General features: G+C 36.0%; 1 protein-coding gene across 1 annotated transcript in view; it reads right to left on the bottom strand.

The window, feature by feature from the left end:
* Positions 1–352: 352 nt before the first annotated feature.
* GPC5 (glypican 5) overlaps positions 353–21,183 on the bottom strand; it is a 654,824-nt gene continuing 633,993 nt past the window's right edge. The window contains exon 7 of the mRNA XM_059681213.1: positions 353–520. Coding sequence (XP_059537196.1) covers positions 353–520 — 168 coding nt within the window. The remainder of the gene's footprint in view (positions 521–21,183) is intronic.

Raw genomic sequence — 21,183 nt, 5'->3', positions numbered from 1 at the left:
AGGCCTTAGCCATCCTCATTTAACATTATTCACCAATATACATTTATTATCCACCATACTAGTTACTAGTTTGATCATGTCCTAAGGATGATCTCACTTTATAACCTTTAATTCTCAGCACTGATGGTCATTCACTTGTTTCTCCTACAAAAAATGTTACTACCATTTAAAAGCCATAAGTTAAAAATAAACAAAACTCCAAGCATGTATGCCCTAAACTAAAAGTAGGTTCATTTTCATTTTCAACTCCTCTTGCATGCTTCTAAATTTACTGTCATTATTACTTTACATTCATAACAATAATTATCCTTAACTATATTTCAAAATTGATTCTTTAATAATAGTACTAGAATCATAACTTACAGTCTGTGATTTTTAGTGTCCTCTTGACTTCTCCGCTTCCTGATCCCCCACAACCATCTTCATCGTCACAGTCCCCGCTGACCTGTTCAACCACGCCGCCACCACTGCCCAGGTGAACTTCCCATTTGTCGGGTTTGGGTGACCTACCCTGTAACAACTAAATATGGATTAAAAAAATATATTAAGAGCAAATTCAAATCATTTAAAAATGTTATTCAGGAACATATATAGAAATTAGGATTATGTTCTTATGTGGGTGTTTTATTTTGATGTAGACACTGTACTAAATAAAGTGTATAAGAAAAGTAAAAACGACTGAAATAATAATAATAAATAATGTACACGGTTTTACAGCCAAAAGGGCTATGATCTGAATATTATCTCTGTGCTAAAGATTTGGAAAGCAAATAAAACCAGGTCATCTTGCTCATGAAAAGTTTGGCTAGAGGATCCTTTGTTTCTGAATAAACAATGTTTAAGCGCAATAAATCAAACTCCAATGCAACACAACTTCCTTTGCAGTATATTACAGTATATTCTGCTGTTTCTTAAACCAACAATCCAAAATTTCTCAAAAATTATTTTACTAAACTGGTACTATTCTTCCAGAAAAAGGTTAAAAGAATTTTAGACGTATACATTTTTAGCTTTAGTTCTTGGATCAAATACATAGTCCAATGCATATAGCACAGAACTAAACCTTGGAACAAAAGACTTAAGTCCTACTTCCATTTCTATAAGTAAGTTAAGAAATTTAACCAACTTCTTGGTTCTAAAGCATTTCATTTATTTTTATGAGCAAAATAGATGGAATAGCTATTTTCCCTAGAGCACAAGAGTGCTGGTAATATTTTTGAATAATATAAATGCCTGAACTCCTTTAAAAAAAGGTGATGTTATAAATAATAAACTATTTCACTTAACACAAAAGCTGAGTAAAATGATCCAATACATGATATTTACCCCTCTAAGGCAGTTCTGGAGAACACATGACCAGACATGAGCACTAGAGGGTACTGCTATATTATGAATGAAATATACCTCTGTGGAACACTAAATGGTCATTTACATTTTCAAAGTGCTTTATGAAAGCATTATGGTTGTTACTTCTAAGAGATTTTCTATATAATAATATTGATTATCAGACAGTAATTAAATGCACAGCCCAAGGAAAGAAATTTATATTGAAAAAATAGAGTGAAATATTCTCCGTATACCTAAGACAAATATGTTTAGCATTTAAAGAACATTTACACTAAGCAACTACACTTTGACAATTCATAAGCGTTCCAAAAAAGGTCATGAATTCTGAAATATTATAGTCCCTTAAAATGTATTTTTTCTAACTAAAATGAAATGCTAAAACAACAGCAATAATTTTTAAATTCTTATCAGAATTTATTTCTATGCATCAGCATTTTACCAAATTTATTAATAGGTATTTAATTTAAAAAGAGGGCTTCCTTTATGGTCAAGTGGATTTAGGCAACAATAAGTTACTATGTTGAATGCACTCATGTGTGTGCTTCTTCCTGCAGGAGAGATACAGATATATAACAAAGCACATGCAAATCCAAAATCCAAAACAAGAAAGGAAGGATAATGGCATTGTTTTCTACCATTTGCCATTTGTTATTTAGCATAATCATAAAGGCCTTGGTCTCTGAGGTCTAACATACTTAGATTTGAATCCTGATTCTGACATATATTAACCATGAGACAATGGACATTATGCAAATTACTGAATAACTAGCTTGTTCCCTCATATCTAAAATATGGACAATGATATACCTGAGCCATTTTTCTTATTGTGAGAAAAAAATACACATAAAGTACTTTGCACAGTGTTGGGAAATTAAAAATTAATATATTATTATTATCTACTTTAGTATGTATTTTATTACAATATTACTTAAACACCCCCAGCAATTAAAGAATTCAATTAGGTGAGTTAAATTAAACTATTTCTAAGTATTACCTGATAAGTACAACAAAAATCAAACTTTCTGGTGATGTGTTATCCCCTTTTGCTTCTAACATTCTTTCTCAACACTTTTCCATTTTAACTTTATTTTCTCTTTACTTCCCTAATTATTATTACAATATTTTATTGGTTTCTTGGCAAAACAAAGATGGCATCTTAGGAACAACACCTACAATATGCAAGTCATAAAGACCCAACCCAACAAATTTGAACTAAAAATTACCACATGATCTCACTCATTTGTGGAATATAACGAACATTATAAACTGATGAACAAAAATAGATACAGAGGCAGAGCAGCATCAAACAGACTGTCAAACTATAGAAGGAAAGCAGTGGAGGGTTGGGGGGAGGGGGTGGTTTAAGAGATCAACCGAAGGACTTACATGCATGCATATAAGCATAACCAGTGGACACAAGACACTCGGGCGGGGGTTGGTGAGGGCATGTGCCAGGGGGTGGGGGAGGCCGGGGGGAGGTCAATGGGGAAAAAAAGGAGACATGTGCACTACTATTTGTAATATTTTAAACAATAAAATAAAAAATAATAAAAATGAAAAATATAAAGGGAAAGATATTGCATGTAAATCAAAACTTACCATTTTAAGAAATTGGTTTTGGTTGAAAGCAATTAAATATATTAATTGTTAGAGAGTTATTCATTTATTTATAGTGACTTATAAAGATAATTGATAACATTGTTTTAAAGAAAATTTTTTTTTTGTTTTCTACATTTTTTTTTCTAAATCACTGAAGTAATCTAAGAAATATCTATAAGACACAGGAATTCACATTTTTAAAAGAGAGAACTATACCAAACTATATTTTAATTTAAATATCTGTGTTGGGTAGAATTGTAAAATAGGCCCCAAAATGATCCACTCTCATCCCTGGACTATGAATATAATGTCATTGTCATATCCACTAAATTACATGGCAAAAGAAAATTTGCTAATGTAATTAAGGTTATAATTCAGTTGAATTCAAGTTCATCGAAAGGGAGACCCTATAGGTGGACCTACTGTAATCACATGAGTTCTTTGAAAGCAGAAAATTTTGCCTGGCTATCAGCATAAATCAGAGAACTTTGAAGCTTTGGGAGGGAGGAAGGATGATTGGACTTTAGAGATCAGGCTGTTGGCCTTGAAGGTGTAAACTTGGATGTCGTGAGAGGGCCTGTGAGAGATTCTGCCAAAAGTCCTGCTGCCAGCAACCTCTAGTTGCTGAGAGTGATCCACTTTACAGCCTGCAAGGAAGTCAGCCTTCAGTCCCACAACTGAATTGTATCAACAACTTAGCTGAGTCTATAGGAGGATTCTCCCCATTATTCTCCAATTGATTCAAGATTGACTGACAACTTGATATAATTGTTGTTCCCAATTGAGGCTTGTGAGACCCTAACCAGTGGTTCTCAACCTTCTGGCCCTTTAAATACAGTTCCTCATGTTGTGACCCAACCATAAAATTATTTTCATTGCTACTTCATAACTGTAACGCTGCTGCTGTTATGAATGGTAATGTAAATATCTGATATGCAGGATGGTCTTAGGTGACCCCTGTGAAAGGGTCGTTAGACCGCCAAAGGGGTCGCGACCCACAGGTTGAGAACCGCTGCAAGCAGAAAGCCCTGAGCAATGAGCCCACCTGGACTTCTAAACTATGGACCTATTGCATTCATAAATAAAAGTTTTCTTAAATTACTAAACGTGGTAATTTGTTGTGCAGCAACAGAAAATGAATACACTCTCTAACCGCCACTTACATCTTGGGCAATGTTTTCTTCTGGTCTCTTTGGATTCTCTAGCAGTGGTCGGCAAACTGCGGCTCGGCAAACCACGGCTCGTGAGCCACATGCGGCTCTTTGGCCCCTTGAGTGTGGCTCTTCCACAAAATACCACGTGCGGGAGCGCACGTACAGTGCAATTGAAACTTCGTGGCCCATGCGCAGAAGTCGGTATTTTGTGGAAGAGCCGGTATTTTGTGGAAGAGCCACATTCAAGGGGCCAAAGAGCCGCATGTGGCTCGCGAGCCGCAGTATGCCGACCATGGGTCTAACATATTGCTCAGGATAAAATGTCGACATATCCATAAGACGACACCTTACTGAAAAGATTATGCTATAGGATTTGACCCAGTCTCTATCTTTCAGGTTCTCTACCTTTTTCAATGCCTCTCACTTTTTTCCAATTCTCTGAGCAAAAGGTATAATTGCTGTTCCCAATGATCAACTTATCCAGCTATATCCAGATCAATCTGACCCATGCTGTCAGGTCCCCAATAATCCCATCTCGCTCTAGCAGGATCAATACTGCTGTCTCCTCTCTATGAAGGTTCTGCCTTACAATGCTCATTTTCTTGCTTCTCAGTTATCATGCATCCACAAATGTTCATTTTCATTCTCACAATTACAATAAAACTTAACTTGTAAAAAATCCCAATAAATTTCCCATCAACCAAAATAATAGGATTTTCACAGTAAGATCCATATTCAAAATCTCACATCTTTTTAAAAATATGTTTTTATTGATTTCAGAGAGGAAGGGAGAGGAAGAGAGAGATAGAAACATTAGTGATGAGAGAAAATCATTGATTGGCTGCCTCCCGCACATCCCCACACTGGGGATCCAGCCAGCAACCTGGGCATGTGCCCTGACTGGGAATTGAACCATGACGGCCTGGTTCTTAGGTCAATGCTCAACCACTGAGCCACGCCAGTTGGGCAAATCTCACATCTTTTGAACTAAGCTATTTTGATTTCTTCTGAGTTTGCTCATCTTTCTCCTCACATCAAAAATGAAGACGTTTCAATTAACAATGTACATCCCCTATTCTTTAAAATAAATAAATAAATAAAAGGCGTAAGTTTTACCTGGCTATCAGCGTAAATCACAGAGATTGTAGCTTGGTGACAGGGGAAGGAGGATGGGACTTTTTAGTCTCTTTCTGGGAACCCAGACAAATTGTGTTCTCATCTGTATACATATTACACTCACGTCTTTGTTTATAGCCCTTATTAACCTGTAGTTCATTTCTAAGTAAGGCTCGGATATAAAACATACTCTACCACTTTGTATATTAAAGTAGAACCATTCGTCTCCACTAGTAATGTGTCACCACAACTTATCTTCCCAACTCCTTTTTCTGCAGTGGACATCAGTCCCTCTCATCTACTAACACCAGCTTATTTCTCCCTAATCAGTACTTACGCCATGCCATTTCTCTGCCTTAGCACTCTTTGTGACTCTTTACTGTCAAAAACCACTGGTTCCCAACATGCCTGGAGGATAGATATCAGTCCAGATAGATAAGTCACAGAAAGAAGTCTGGTGGTAAAATGTTTGAGAAATTCATGCTATGGCCCCTTCTTGGTATCCCTGAAGAATGTGACAGGAAGCAATTTGGTTTAGTTTAGGTTCACCTCTCATTTTCCAAATTTACATAAGCAAATTAACCCCTCCTCCACTGACATACTTTTGGAAATGTAGCCTAAAAAAGAAGTTCAAATTTAGCTTGCAGTCAAGGTCCCGTATATGATATAGTTTTAAAAGAAAATATGTCTAAACACTGCCCACTGCCCCCAGTACCCAAACTCAGCCACACAGCATTGTGTTTTTCATACAGAAATTATATGAATGCATAGTCTACAATTTGTTTATGCTTGTTTTATATCTCCTCGCTCCTAATTTTTGTTTTTCCTCCACATAGAATAACCCCTTTGCTCTTCTTCAACTTATTACAGTATACCTAATTTTAACTTTAAGTCAAATAACTTATTTTTCCAGCCCACACATTTTTCTCTGACCTTTTAAATGTATGTACCATTCATTGACAATTAACTTTCTTGGGCATATGCTATTGGGAAATATGAGATTTTGAATATGGCTCTTACTGTTAAAATCCTATTATTTTGGTTGATGGGAAATTTATTGGGATTTTTTTACAAGTTAAGTTTTATTGTAATTGTGAGAATGAAAATGAACATTTGTGGATGCATGATAACTGAGAAGCAAGAAATGAGCATTGTAAGGCAGAACCTTCATACAGAGGAGACAGCAGTATTGATCCTGCTAGAGGGAGATGGATATTATTGGGGGTCTGACAGCATGGGTCAGATTGATACTGGATATAGCTGGATAAGTTGATCATAGGGAACATGATTTAATCATCATATACTCACCATCATTATCATAGGGATTTCAACATTGTTGATGCTAAATAAACAAGGTTTAATTTATTTATTTTAACTTTGAAAATAATTTATTATATTTACCTTGTCTTCAATGCCCTTTACATCTAAGTCAATAAAGGGCTTTCACTTTTACTCAAATCTTTGGAGGCCATAATGTTCTAGAATAACTTTGGATTTATGCTTATTGACTGGAAGATTGATTCATTATTCATTCAGTGACATCTATTGAGCACATACTATACAATGTGTATGCGTTTTGAAAGATATACATTCATATAAATTTGAATTCATACTATGTTTTAGTTCTTAACAAGTGCTCAGTATTTACCTTACTGTATTTCCAATTTGGCATTCATGAATATGCAATAATTTAGGATTAAAATAAAAGAAATAATATGAAGTCAGATAAAATGAGCAATAGACTAAAGACTTAGTTTTGCAATCTTGCTAAATTATTTTTCTCTTTAATCCTTAATAAGAAATAAATTAAAAACAATCTCATTCCTGAGTAACTGGAAACATGTTTTGCATCTGTAAATTGGGAGAAAAAATAGTTATTTGAAAGATCTAAGAAGTTATTTAAACAAAAATTTGACATTAAAATATCATATCAAGAAATATTTACCAAACATATCTATTTGCCATACTAATTCCTATAAACTAGAAAGAAAAGGGAAGTTTTAATTACCTTTTAAAATGCATATGTAAAAATATTTTTCAAATAATTGATTTGTGCAAAAATATTATTTTTTCTAGGATATAGAGGGAACTTTAGCTTCAGAATTTGGGTCATCAGGTAATGAAATCCTCCCCCTTTCTTTCAGGGAGGACCAGTCCTTTCCAGTCCTCTCCTCCCCCAATGTCTCCTAGAGACAGCATGCAAATCACCCCCATCCCCCGCCCCCCCCCCTCCCTGATCTTTTGGCTTCACCCAAACAGCAAGTGTTATTTCACATTCTACTCTGAACCCACTTCCATCAGGGAGGAGCCCTCCTCACATGTCTTTAATAAAACAAAAGGGTTTCCACATGTGCACATTTAAAGGAACATTCACAAACAAAATGACTATAGAATGATAATGAAGCCAATTTCTATAAATGTCACAGGAAAATAAGTAATATTACAACAGACACACTCATACCACACCCTGTTACAAATATCTCTTCATTTCCCCCACATACATGAATAGCTGTTGAATATATTCATAAAATATAGAACATATAAGAATTTTTCAAAACTTAAAACTTCAAATGAATTTAACATTACTTCTCTGGGCTTATTGGTTTTGCATCTGTAAATTGGGAGAAAATATATTTATTTGAAAGATTTTTGTGAGTTATTATTTTGGTTCAATTATGTAAACTGCTAGCATACTTCAAGTGTTCATTATTATCATTATAACCAGGAAGAAATGGTATTGCTGATTCTGTCTTTGAAGGAAGGAACATATGGGAGTAAAAATGCCCCCCTTCATCTTCATACTACCTTGAATGATGTCATTTTGAACACTTGAACCCTGTCATGAAGGGGAGAAAGCCAATCAATACTTGTGCATTTCTAGAACAATTATAATAAAGGGTATGATTTGAGTCCCAGCCACACATTGTGTGCCTTTAAGCAAATCACGTAAACCCATTAAAACTCATTTTATTCTACTGAATAATAATGCAAGGGAGGCACTTTATGACCTTTAAAGCAATATGCTCATTTAGAGTGTCTGTGCAAGACACTGCACCCATAAAATTGAGAAGTAAACAAAGTGAGAGTAGAGTGAAACCAATTTTAGGGTGTTCCTAATGCAGGGGTGGGCAAACTTTTTGACTCGAGGGCCACAATAAGTTCTTAAGCTGGACTGGAGGGCCGGAACAAAAGCATGGACGGAGTGTTTGTGTGAACTAATATAAATTCAAAGTAAACATCATTACATAAAAGGGTACGGTCTTTTTTTTTTTTAGTTTTATTCATTTCAAATGGGCCTGGCCCGCGGGCCATAGTTTGCCCACGGCTGTAAATGCCATGCAGTATATGCCTTTAGCTGATTAGCTGAAAATAGTCATTTTTGATGACGGATGCTTCCTGCTTATGTTTAATTGGTTTAGGAAGCTCATTAGGGATGCTATCTTGGAGAATGATTTTGGTGGGTAGAATATCTGATGACTCTAAGGCAAATGTATTTCTTTCAGCTGGGGAATTAATCTCTCAGTAGGCTCGATTTGCTTTTTATTAACTGGCACTATTCCACGGTTGCAATAGCCTTTCAAACCAATAAATTCTGGCAATAGGTGGCTCACATACACAACGTGTTTACTGTGAAAGAGAAACATATTCATCAAATTCAAAAATCTCTAAACATGAGAGCAATTGAATGTACTTCAAAATCCTATATATAATGATATATCTCTAAAATATGTCCTTGATCCTCTTACAATCATTTATACAGATATACAAGAAGCGAAGTATTTAGAAACTCTTAGTCATCATATATGTACCTCTAGTCAATAATTCAAACGTAGACATGGTAAAATCTGCTTTTTAAAATGAATTTATACTATTGATGGAAATATGTAAGTGAAAATCAAAATGTTGACAGAAATTTCAAAACAGAATACTAAAGAAATAGAAAAAATCCTGTAATTTTATTTTTTAATGAAACATCTCTAAAGAATGCATTTTAAGAAGAGCCTGAAAAAAATCTCTATGTAGGGTGGGGCAAAAGTAGGTTTACATTTGTGAGTACATGAAGCAGTTTATTCTTGTATTATTAATTATTAATTATTAAATTATTTTCTATAGGACCAATGGTAAACCTATCTTGCCCCACCCTGTATAAACATGCAAATATACACATATATATGAATTTAATTTTGTTACAAAGCAATTAGTATATGCACTTTCATAAATTTAACTGAAACCTATAAAGAAATATATGGGAAATGGGTAAACAACAGTTCAAAACATTTTGAAATTAGAACTCTGATTCAAATTTTCTCAATGTGTATTTTTAAACTACCTCTGTAACATATTTTAAATTAGACCTTAAAAAGCCCACAAACTCATAGATACAGAGAATAGACTGATAGCTGTCAGAGGGCAGGTGGTTGGGGGACTGGGTGAAAAAGGTGATGGAATTAAGCAAAGACTAACAACTCATAGACAGACAACAGTATGGTGATTATCAGCAGGAAAAGAGAGCAGGAGGTTTCCTTTAGGGAGGATAAATGGTGATGGAAGGAGACTTGACTTGGGGTGTTGAACACACAATACAGTATACAGATGATGTGTTATAGAATTGTATATCTGAAAACTATATAATTTTATTAACCAATATCACCCCAACAAAATCAATTTAAAAAATAAACCTATATGCAGACTCTCATTATTTTTTTGCAATGTAACTTCCCTTTCCCCAAACCTCCAACTCTGTTCCCATCTCCACCCCAACTTACTCCACCTTATTTTCACCTTTCTCGCTATCACAGTCATCTTTTAAAATTTTTACTTATACCAAATTTCCCAAGCTCTCTCTTTCCAATTTAGAAAATAGTTTATCTATAAAACCTAACTATCACAAATCTCCAGATTTATATTTTCAAATGCAGCTAAACCTTTATACACTACTCTACCTAAAAAGCCAAAGACATTTTACAATATGTCACGTTCTGTTAACTTGACCAAACACATAAGTCATTTCTGTAGGATTTCTTGTCAGTGCTTCCTTTCAGTTTGAGCTTTCTGATATTGGCCCCTGTTGCACCAGCAATTTGAAAGGTTACTATTTTGTTGACATTTGGTTTATGCAATGCAGTCTGGCAATTTATAAAAGTCTTATGATTTTGTAAATAGAATACTGCACTTAGAAAAGGCTTACTGCATTCACTCTCTGGCCTGTAACAATGCAAAGAAGTCATTTTCTCTTGTTCCCAAAATAAAATTCTGTATGTCTCCTTTCCACCATGCCTGATCCTTAAGTCCAACTGAAAACATGGCCAGTTCTATCTTCTGAGCTGTCCTATCAAAAGTACCCAGGTAAGTTTACAATTAACATGTGTCCTACTCCAATCTCTAACGTTGACCTCACAGGAAAGTTAAAACTAAAAGACAACAAGGTAGCACAGAAATAAAAGAAAAATAGACACATCCTCAAATAGAATTGAGAAAAATAGGGGGTCCAAAAGAGGAAGTATGCACGCCAAATATTATCAACTCTCCAATGGCTCTTGTAAAACATCTATGTGAAAACACGCCAAGGACCGGAAAAGAGCAGGTGCGTAAAGAACAAACAACCCCTTAGTTAATGCCAGGGCCTTCTATAAAAACATCTATGTGATGTTAGCTGGCAAGACACAGTAGATCAATGACCAGAGTAGGAGAAGAAACGAGGACATGTTGTGAGTAAGCAATGTATAATGACCCCACATCAGCAGAATAAAGGAGAAGGGAAGTGAAGATTATAAGTAAATTAAAAACATGTAACATGTTTAATGGAATAAGTAGATGTGGAGTGCAAATTTCTGAAAGCCAAACATGTTATTATGCAGAGCACAATGCATAACAATTATACTTCCCAAAATAAAAAGAGAAGTATTTTTATATCACTCTCTTACTTCCAAGCTGAATTATTAATAATTTTCTAAATCATTGCCACATATTCTAAGTCATTGCCAACATACACACACAAATCACAAATACACATTGGCACCTACAGACATAATAGGAGAGAAACCATTCAGGTTTCCTGCTGCTACAGGGTAGTCTATAATTGAAATTAAAGGACATTCTAAATAAGAATGATAAGATATTAAATAATTTCCATATTTTTCATCTCTTAGGTACAGAGTAAATTTATATTATTCTTGGTTTATCATTGAGGAATAGGTTTTTCAACATGTCCAAACACCTGTATCTCCTTAGTTAGGTCTTCATATGCAATAAGAATATGCAAACAGCCCAGCTGGTGTTGCTCAGTGGTTGAGTGTTGACCCATGAACCAGGAGGTCATGGTTCAATTCCCAGTCAGGGCACATGCTCGGGTTGTGGGCTCAGTCCCCAGTGGGGACATGCAGAAGGCAGCCAATCAATGATTCTCTCTCATCATTGACATTCTCTCTCTCTCTCTCTCTCTCTCTCTCTCTCTCTCTCTCTCTCTCTTTCCCTTTCTCTCTGAAACCAATAAAAATATATTAAAAACAAACAAAAAAACAATGGACTGAAGGATAATGTTCTTTCTATAAGAAATATGGGAATTAAAATTATTCATTATTAACCTAGATTTGTTTCCTTGCCATTTTTTTATTATGTATGTAACAGGAATACAAGATTTATGTCATTCAACTGTTATGTTGTATCCATTGCTCTTTAACCATTAACACTGATGTCAGTGTTATGATGTCACAGAAAGACAGAAGAGAAAAAAGTAAGAAGAAAAGAAAGCAGAGGAGGAAACAAGGGAGGGAAAGATGGAGAAAGACACTAATCAAGATACATTGCCATCACAAGGCTTTCCTGATTATAAAATATTTTATTTCTTAATTAATCAAAATTTCCATTGCCTGTTTAAAGAAATGTGAAGGATGGAAAATTCATTTAAAACCTGCTGTTGGCAACTAATCTATATTTCCTTCATTGGCCAGCTGTGCAGAATTCATTCTCAAATTCTCTATTAAAACATTCTACAGAAGACTCACCTAAAGTTTCCTGGTCTATTAAAGGTCGCTTCCAAAAGGAGCTCATTCTGATTGCATTCAGTAGGACACCCTTGTGTATGCCAGATGGCAAGGAAAGTGATGCCTTCACAAATGTCATTCTGATTTTCACCTTTGCATTGAAATCTCCTTAATCTAGCATTCTTTACATAAATTATAAAAATATACCAAATGAGGATTAAGATAATGTGGTTTTACTAGATATTTTAGAAATAATTTGAGGGAAATGGATGAAATTTGAGGTTGTGGTTGTCTTAAGGAGAGTTAGGTGGGTATTTGACCGAGAATCTAAACCAAATTCTCCTATTAACTATTGAAATGTGTGACCTTAAATCATTTAAACTTACTGGTCCTACATGTTTCAGGTGAAAACAAGAAGAGCTTGAAAGTCCTCAAATGTGTCTTATAGCTCTAAAATATTCAATTCTAACATGTTCAAACCATTCTAACATTTGGTTTAGAAATGGGTATTATGTCCCCATTTCAAGGCTTACAGCAGCCCTTCTTGACCTATATTTCGTTTGCATTTCTTTTTGTGCTGGATTTAACTTTTGGATTAAAACAAAACAATACAAAAAAAAAAAAACACCAAAAAACTATAGCATGGATTTCTTGTGAGTTGAATTGTGTTTCTGCCAAAATATATGTTGAAGTCCTAAGCTCCAGTACCTCAGAATATGACCGTATTTGGAAACAGGGTCTTTACAAAGGTAATCAAGTTAAAATGAGGTCATTTGGGTGGGTCTTAATCCAATATAATTAGTACCCTGATAAAAGGGGGAAGTTTCAACATGGAGACAGAAATGCAGAGAGTGAAGACTAGATGAAGAGATACTAGGTTTAATTTTATGTATGGTGTAAGATGGTGGTCTAGTTTCATTTTTTTTTCATGTATCTGTCCAATTTCCCCAACACCCTTTATTGAAGAGACTGGCTTGACTCCATTGTATGTTCTTGCCTCCTTTGTCAAAATAACCTCAAAATGGATAAAGGACTTTAATGTAAGATGGGAAACCATAAAAATCTTAGAAAAGCCCTGGCCGGTTTGGAGCATTGGCCTGCAGACTGAAGTGTCCTGGGTTTGATTATGGTCAAGGGCATATGCCTAGGTTTGCATCTCGATCCCCAGTAGGGGCATGCAAGAGGCAGATGATCAATGATTCTCTCTCATCATTGATGTTTCTCTCCCTCTCCCTCTCCTCTCCCTTCCTCTCTGAAATCAATAAAAATATATTTTTTAAAAATTTTAGAAGTCATAGGCAGCAAAATGGCAGGCATTTGTTGTAGCAATCTTTACCGATACAGCTCCAAGGCAATGGAAACTAAGAAAATAAACAAATGGGACTACATCAAAATAAAAAGCTTCTGCACAGCAAAAGAAACCATCAACCAAACAACAAGAAAGCCCACTGCATGGGAGAACTTATTTGCCAATGTTATCTCTGGTAAAGGTTTAATCTCCAACATTTATAGGGAATTCATACAATTTAACAAAAAGAAGATAAACATTCCAATAAAAAAATGGGCAAAGGACCTAAATAGACACCTTTGGAAAGAGGACATACAGAAGGCCCAGAGACATGAAATCATGCTCCAAGTCACTAATCATCTGAGAGATGCAAATCAAAACAACAATGAGGTATCACACCTGTCAGAATGGCTATCATCAAAAATCAACAAACGACAAGTGCTGGAGAAGATGCAGAGAAAAAAGAACCCTCTTGCACTGCTGGTAGGAATACAGACTGGTGCAGCTGCTGTGGCAAACAGTCTGGCATTTCCTCAAAAATTTAAAAATGGAACTGCCATTTGACCCAGTAATCCCACTTCTAGGAATATATTCTAAGAAAACAGAAACACCAATCAGAAAATATATATGCACCCCTATGTTCATAGCAGCACAATTTACCATAGCTAAGATTTGGAAGCGGCCTAAGTGTCCATCAGCTGATGAGTGGATTAGAAAACTGTGGTACATCTACACAATGGAATACTATGCCACTATAAAAAAGGAGGAACTCTTATCATTTGCAACAGCATGGATGGAACTGGAGAGCATTACGCTAAGCGAAATAAGCCAGTCAGAGAAAGATAAATATCATATGATCTCACTCTTTTGTAGAATATAATGAACAACATAAACTGGTGAACAAAAATAGAACCAGAGTCATAGAAGCATCGAACAGACTGTCCAACCTATGATGGAAGGCAGGGGATGGGGGGGTGCGGGGGTAAGAGATCAACCAAAAGACTTGTATGCATGCATATGAGCATAACCAATGGACACAGACAATGGGGGGTGAGGGGGTGAGGGCATGTGCTACAGGGTGGAGGCAGCCGGGGAGAGGTTAATGGGGGAAAAACGAGACTTATGTAATACTTTAAAAAATAAAGAATTAATTTGAGAGCGATCGAGAGAGAGAGAGAGAGAGAGAGAGAGAGAGAGAGAGACCACCAGAAGCTAGGAACAGATTCTCCCCAGAGCTCTCAGAGCCCTCAGAGGAACCACGCTTGCTGACATCTTGATTTCAGACTTCTAGCCTCTAGAACTGTGACACAATACATTTATGTTGTTTTAAACTACCTAGTCTGTGGTACCTTGTTACAATAGCCTTAACAAATGCATACAAAGATATACACTAAAAAGTGCATGAATTCTAAATGTGCAACTTCAAGAAATATTTTTTTCATTTTAACCATTTTAATATCTTTAAATGTACAGTTAAGTGGCATTAATTACATGCAATCATCATCGCCATTTTCAGATATCACCCCAGATATTCTATAACCATTAAACAGTAACTCCTCATTTCTCCTTCCTGCCAGCCCCTGATAACCTCTATTGTACTTATTGTCTCTATGAATTCAACTATTCTAGGAACCACATATAAGTGAAATCATACCTTTATCCTTTTTAAAAATTGATCTTTGAGGGAGAAAAGGAAGAGAGAGATGTGGGAGAGAAACATCAATCGATTGATCAGTTGCCTCCCACACATGCCCTAATCTGGGATTAAACCTTGAATTAGTAACCTGGGTGTGTGCCCTGACCAGGAATCAAAATGCCACCTTTTGGCGTACAGGACAACACTCCAACCAACTGAGCCTCACCCGCCACGGCCATACATTTATCCTTTTGTGTGGGGCTTATCTCACTTAGAATAATATTATTTTTCTACTTATTGGGGTGACATTGGTTAATAAAATGAATAGATTTCAACTGCATAATTCTATAATACATCAACTGTATATTATATTATATATTCACCACCCCATGTTAAGTCTCCTTCCATCACCATTTGTCCTCCCTTTACCTTCTTCTAACCTCCCTCCACCCCCATTCCAACCTTATTCTCGTTATAAGATTTTAAGCAAAAAACCTTCTGTGGTTCAATAAAAACTTGATATATTTCAATTTTGAATGACCATTCACAGTGTTTTTGTCACTGTGTATCTGGCATCTTGCCCATGTCCCTGTACCAGGTGAGTGCCCTCAAATAGTTGGAACCTACTTTGATGTATTTGTCATTTTAGACCAACATCTGGTATTTAGATGCTTAGTTTCACTATGTGGATTCAAGGACATTAACCTTTAACCTACTGAACCCTGAACAATATTATGTATGTGTCTGGTTCATGAATGCTTTTTAGTATAACCCTTATTTAGGTTTATTACTATATAATTTAAACACCAAAAAGAGCCTGGCTATTTAAATAAATTACTGCTTTTCACCTCATATAACTTAATTTCACATATTAATAGCTAATATTTTCATGCAAAAATTACATATTAGTATCTTTTGATAGACATATATGCCGGAGGCATGTGAGAACTATTTATTTTTTTATGCAAACTGGCTTCCTGTAAATGTTGCTCTCATCTCCTCAATCTTTCCTTCTTTTCCATGTATTCACTACCTATCATTTTTTAGCTGTTCATCTAGAAATATGCAATTTCTCTTTCATTAGATCATGATGTTTTCTCAACTAATATTATCTTTTCCTCTGTGCAGTTGATTCTAAGTATTAGGATAAAAAACATGACCAGCTTATTAAACTTTTTCTTAAGGGTTGGGTTGAAAAAATTATCCCTACAAAATTGCACTTAAATATAAAAGGAGTAGATGGCCAATTCAAAGCCATCTAGGCACCATCACTGACTCCTCTTCTATATTGTCAGTTATAACTCTAAACCACTAGGATACTAACAATGAAAGTGGAAAGGAGAAGTCTGTGTGTGATCGTGTGTATCCACACATGTGCACATATGTATGCACACACATGTGACCGCAGCTGTTTGAATGCAGTCATCTGACGGCTTGACAGGGAAAGATTCATTTCCAAGTTCACTCACACAGTGTTGGCAGGATTTAGTTCTTTGCGGGTCATTGGACGGAGGACTCCTCATCAAGCACCTCACAACATGGCAGCTCCTTTATCATAGCAAGTGGGCAAGAGGGCCAAAGAGAGTAATTGCAAGAGAGGGAGAGGGCCAGCAAGATGCAGGTCATAGTTTTTATAACCTAATCACAGAAGTAACATTCAATTATTTTTGATGTATTGTGTTCATTAGAAACAAGGCATTAGATCCAGCCTACACTAAGGAGAGGAGGTCACACAGAGCATGAATACTAAAAGGTTAGGATCACAGAGAGCTATGTCAGGAACTGCCTATGACTCCATCCCAAATAATTACCCATTTTCCTCTTCTGTGAGTATGTTATTTTTCTTTGTAAAACACTTAAATTAAGCTCATAAGCTGTAGGCGTTGGGAAATCATTTGGTCTGGCTCTGCCAAGGCATTACATGTGAGTTAATTAAATATTTGACCAGATATAGCAGGCTAATTTACAAGGTGACAATTGTTATGGCCCACGGATGATGTTATAAGTATCCCAAAGGCCTTTGGCAGCAAAAAGGTTCCCCATCCTGGAGAGTAAAGGTCTATGCAGTTTTTTTATTCCTCCCTTAACCCCCTGATTTACATTGGTACATAGAGTGGCTTGTTTCCCTTCCTTGCCACCAGCTTCACGCATGACTCAGGTGTACAGTGGAAACCCACTATGTGTCTGCCTAAGTCTGTCTTCAAAATCTATATATTGCTGACATGCAGGTGACTGTTTTACCCACTCTAGAGAACCATTTGATTTTCCACTTTCCCCCTTCTCTAGTTTCAAGAGTGTTGGTTGCTTTTATACCTAATTTCTCCTTCTCTTTGTCAACTAGGCTTCTATAATAACAATACGCTGGCTACAATTTCTTTTTTCTCATTTTTGCAATGTCATTTTCTTCATTCCTGTGCAATTTCAAGTAAAAGGGACCCTTTCTAAACATTTTCCTGCAATATATGCTCCTGAACAATGTGACTGGACTGCTCCAATCGGTTGTAACAGCCAGCTCTTTTCACTTATCTTTTCCTTTTCTTAGTTGAGCTCAAGAATGATTATATACCATAGAGAACTTTCTTTTCCATTAAGTACAGAGTGAGATGGGAAGCTAATAATGTTGGAAGACATTTCTAAGAATTGCTAAGATTTTACTGTATTAAGAGTTTCTACCCTCCTTTGAATGCTTATTTATATTGTTTATATTTCTCTTTGAGATATCAAAGTTGATAAATGAATTATTTTAAGTGACAATATTCTAGGAACTAGATGAACAAAGTTGAATAACAATAAAAACCCTAACCTTGAGGATTTTCCAGTATCATTATTGTAACTACATGGTAGCACAATGTCATTCATTTTTAAAAACAGTAATGAGAAAGTTGGTCAGTGAAGAAATATGACTTTCTTGGGAAAAGGTATACATAAACAAGGTTTACTTAAAATTAAGAAAGCGATATTTGGTAAATTATGTTTTGAATTAATTTTCTTTTAATCCTCACCTGAGAATATTTTTCCATTGAATTTTAGAGAGAGTGGAAAAGAGAGGGAAAGATAGAGATAAATATTGATGTGAAAGAAACCAATGAGCCCTGATCAGGGCCCAGGCAGGGGAGGAGCCTGCAACCTAGGAATGTGCCCTTGACCAGAATCAAAACCAGGACCTTTTGGTCCTCAGTCCAACGCTCTATCCACTGAGCCAAACCAAGTAGAGCTGAACTAATTTTTAAGGACCTTAAAAATATGTTTAGAAAACAATGTATAAATTTTAATCATTATTATTTATAGGAAGGTAAAGGGTTTCATAAAATTTTTCAGTAAACTTTCCTGACCTTTATATATTCAGTTTTTACCCCTTGTTTACAACCTGACTGAGCTGCAAAGTTGTAACCATTTTCCAATCAAAATGAAAACTAAAAGGTCAAGACATTGTATATTATAGTTGCTTTTCAAAAATTGTGTACAGCTTTCAAATTCTGGCACATTTTTGCAAGGCCAAACTTGTAAAATAAATACATGATGACATAAATAAGACCCAGGCTCCTGGGGAAACTTGTAATAAACATGAAAAAAAAAAAAAAGTCCAACTCCCTGTCTTTTTAAAAATTTTCATATTTTAAATGTAGTCTTCAAAATTCTAGTAAGCTGGGTATGGAAATGTCATAAAATAAATAATGTTACAGCTGCCGTAAAAACTACTAATATTGTAAATATTTTCAAGGCTGCAAATTAAGAACTTCCTTAGAGCCCTGGCCCATGCAGTTCAGTTGGTTGGGCATCGTCCTGTGCACTGAAAGGTTGAAGGTTTGATTCTTGGTCAAGGCATACATCTGGGTTTTGGGCTCAATTCCTGTAGGGGGTGTGCAAGAGGCAGCCGATCCATGTTTTGCTCTCACATTGATCTCTTTCTCTCTCTCTCTTTCTCTCTTTCCCTCCCTCCTTCTCTCCTTTACTCTCTTCCCCTCTCTCTAAAAAGAAATAAATCTTTAAAAAAAATGACTTCCTTAGATTTACAAATTAATATATGCAAATAGTACTTTGGAACTGTTTGTGAGTTTTTATAATTTCTATTATGGCAACTATACATTTTATCAGTTATTTGAAAATAAGAGATGATTATAAGATAGGGAATGTTGTCTCCTAAATTACCTCAATATGTGATCCAAAGACGACAGTATCAAAGGTAAATATTTATTTTCTGCAGGATCAACTTGATGGGGGCATATGAAGTTTCTCTGTAGTTTATATTTTCAGTGTGTTAAAGCAGAACAAGGACATAAATTGTGTGTTTTGAAACATTTTTAAGTTGTCTCCTTGCCAATATATATTAACCATATATAAGGAATAAAACTAGATAGTTGAAAACCGGGGTGGGGGTAGACTGACATATTGATTAGGAGAGGGCTGGAAGCAAAGTCTGCCAGTAACATTAAAGCTATCAAACCATAACAGAAGCAATAGATGGCGTTTCTGATCTGATTGGAAGTTGAGGTCGTGGAGAGAATGCCTACATGGCCTCATTTACAGAAAAGTTTTGAGAAGTTGGAAAAACTGTGAGAAAAAGCAAAGATGATGGTCTGGGAATTAGGCCATATACAGAAAGGTGTGAGGATGAGCACCTAATTAAGCACCCACAGGCAAAAGCAAGAGGAGGAGGATTTGGAACTAGGTTTTCCCACCTCTATGGCCCTGAGAAGAAACTGAGGGCAGAGACCCAGAAGCCTGTGGCTATTAAAAGCAAAATGGCCAGCCCTCGATCAAGTAAGCAGTGTTTTTGAAAACCCAATAAACTTCACTCTGAGCCCCAAGTAGAATTATGATCTGGAAGACAAAGAGTACCTCAAAGTGCCTAAGCTCCTGTTTCTCCAAGTACAATTTCCTTTTAAAACTACTACACCAGAGTGCTTACTGCTTACTCTGCATTGGTGAAACGATTTTAATAGTTACATTTCTGTAGCTCCTGTGATATCTGGAATATTGTGGCTATCACTAGACGAATGCCACAAAGTCTCCAGCTGCATGTTTTGTTGCAAGTTGCTTCTAACAGAGGCCAAAATGGAACTTACTTCTTCTCTAGCCTTGATTAGATTATTCAAGAACACTGGATAAAAATATATTACCTTAGCTCCAATTATAAGATTTTTTTTTCTATTATTTTAACTTTATAAGCAAATATAATTGAAACTCTCCTCACATCTCAGCAATCTTTTCAGAAAAGACTGGCTTTGTATTTGGCCATAATCCTACTGGAAATGCAGCTGTACATGTGCAATGAAACATGAATGTCCTGGTATTACCTGGTGTTTGGTCTGTGTCTCTATTTGTATGTGCTCGGGGTGGTCATCGTTAGTGTCCTTGAAATGTAAGATAGTGTCAATCCTGCATCTCTTGGTCTGTACATCTCATATCAGAAACTATGAAAAGCTGTCAGCCTATGGCTGTCCTGTTCCATACAACTGGAATAGCCTCTTTTTTGCTGACTGCCTTGTTATGTGGATTTACCCTCCTAAATAAATTTCATATACCTATATGTCTCTTAATTTTCCTAATGAATGCTTTCTTTCAGGCACCTTGATTTCCCAACTAGACTCTTTTAGTAGGATCCTGATTGGCATACTTACCTCACTCTCAAACACAAATCCTAAGTCATTGGCTAAAAGAGACTTTGCCCAAGCAGTTTCCACACTGCAGTCCATGTGATCTGTACATGTTGCAAATATCAAATTGCCACTTCTATCCTAAAATCTTAAAGAAAAATGTATAAAGTTCAAACTTACTACTGTTCATAGTATCTGCAAGGTTTGACCTTTCTTTCCTTCACACTCTCATTTCTTGCAACCCTTTATGCAAGTCCTAGTCATAACAAGATTTTCTTGCCCCAGACACACCATCCTGTCTTACTTGGTCCTTTACAATTGTCATTTAATACTAGAGGCCCAGTGCACGAAATTCGTACATTTTGGGGGGGGTCCCTTAGCCCAGCATGTGCCCTCTCACTGTCTGGGAGCCCTCGGGGTTCCTCCCACCTCCACTGCAATTGCCAGCCCTGAGCCTGGCTTC

This window comes from Myotis daubentonii, chromosome 2, assembly GCF_963259705.1.
Source record: "Myotis daubentonii chromosome 2, mMyoDau2.1, whole genome shotgun sequence".
In the NCBI taxonomy this organism is placed as follows: Eukaryota; Metazoa; Chordata; class Mammalia; order Chiroptera; family Vespertilionidae; genus Myotis; species Myotis daubentonii.
The sequence above is the reverse complement of the archived record's forward strand: the minus strand, read 5'-3'. Positions and strand labels throughout refer to the sequence as shown.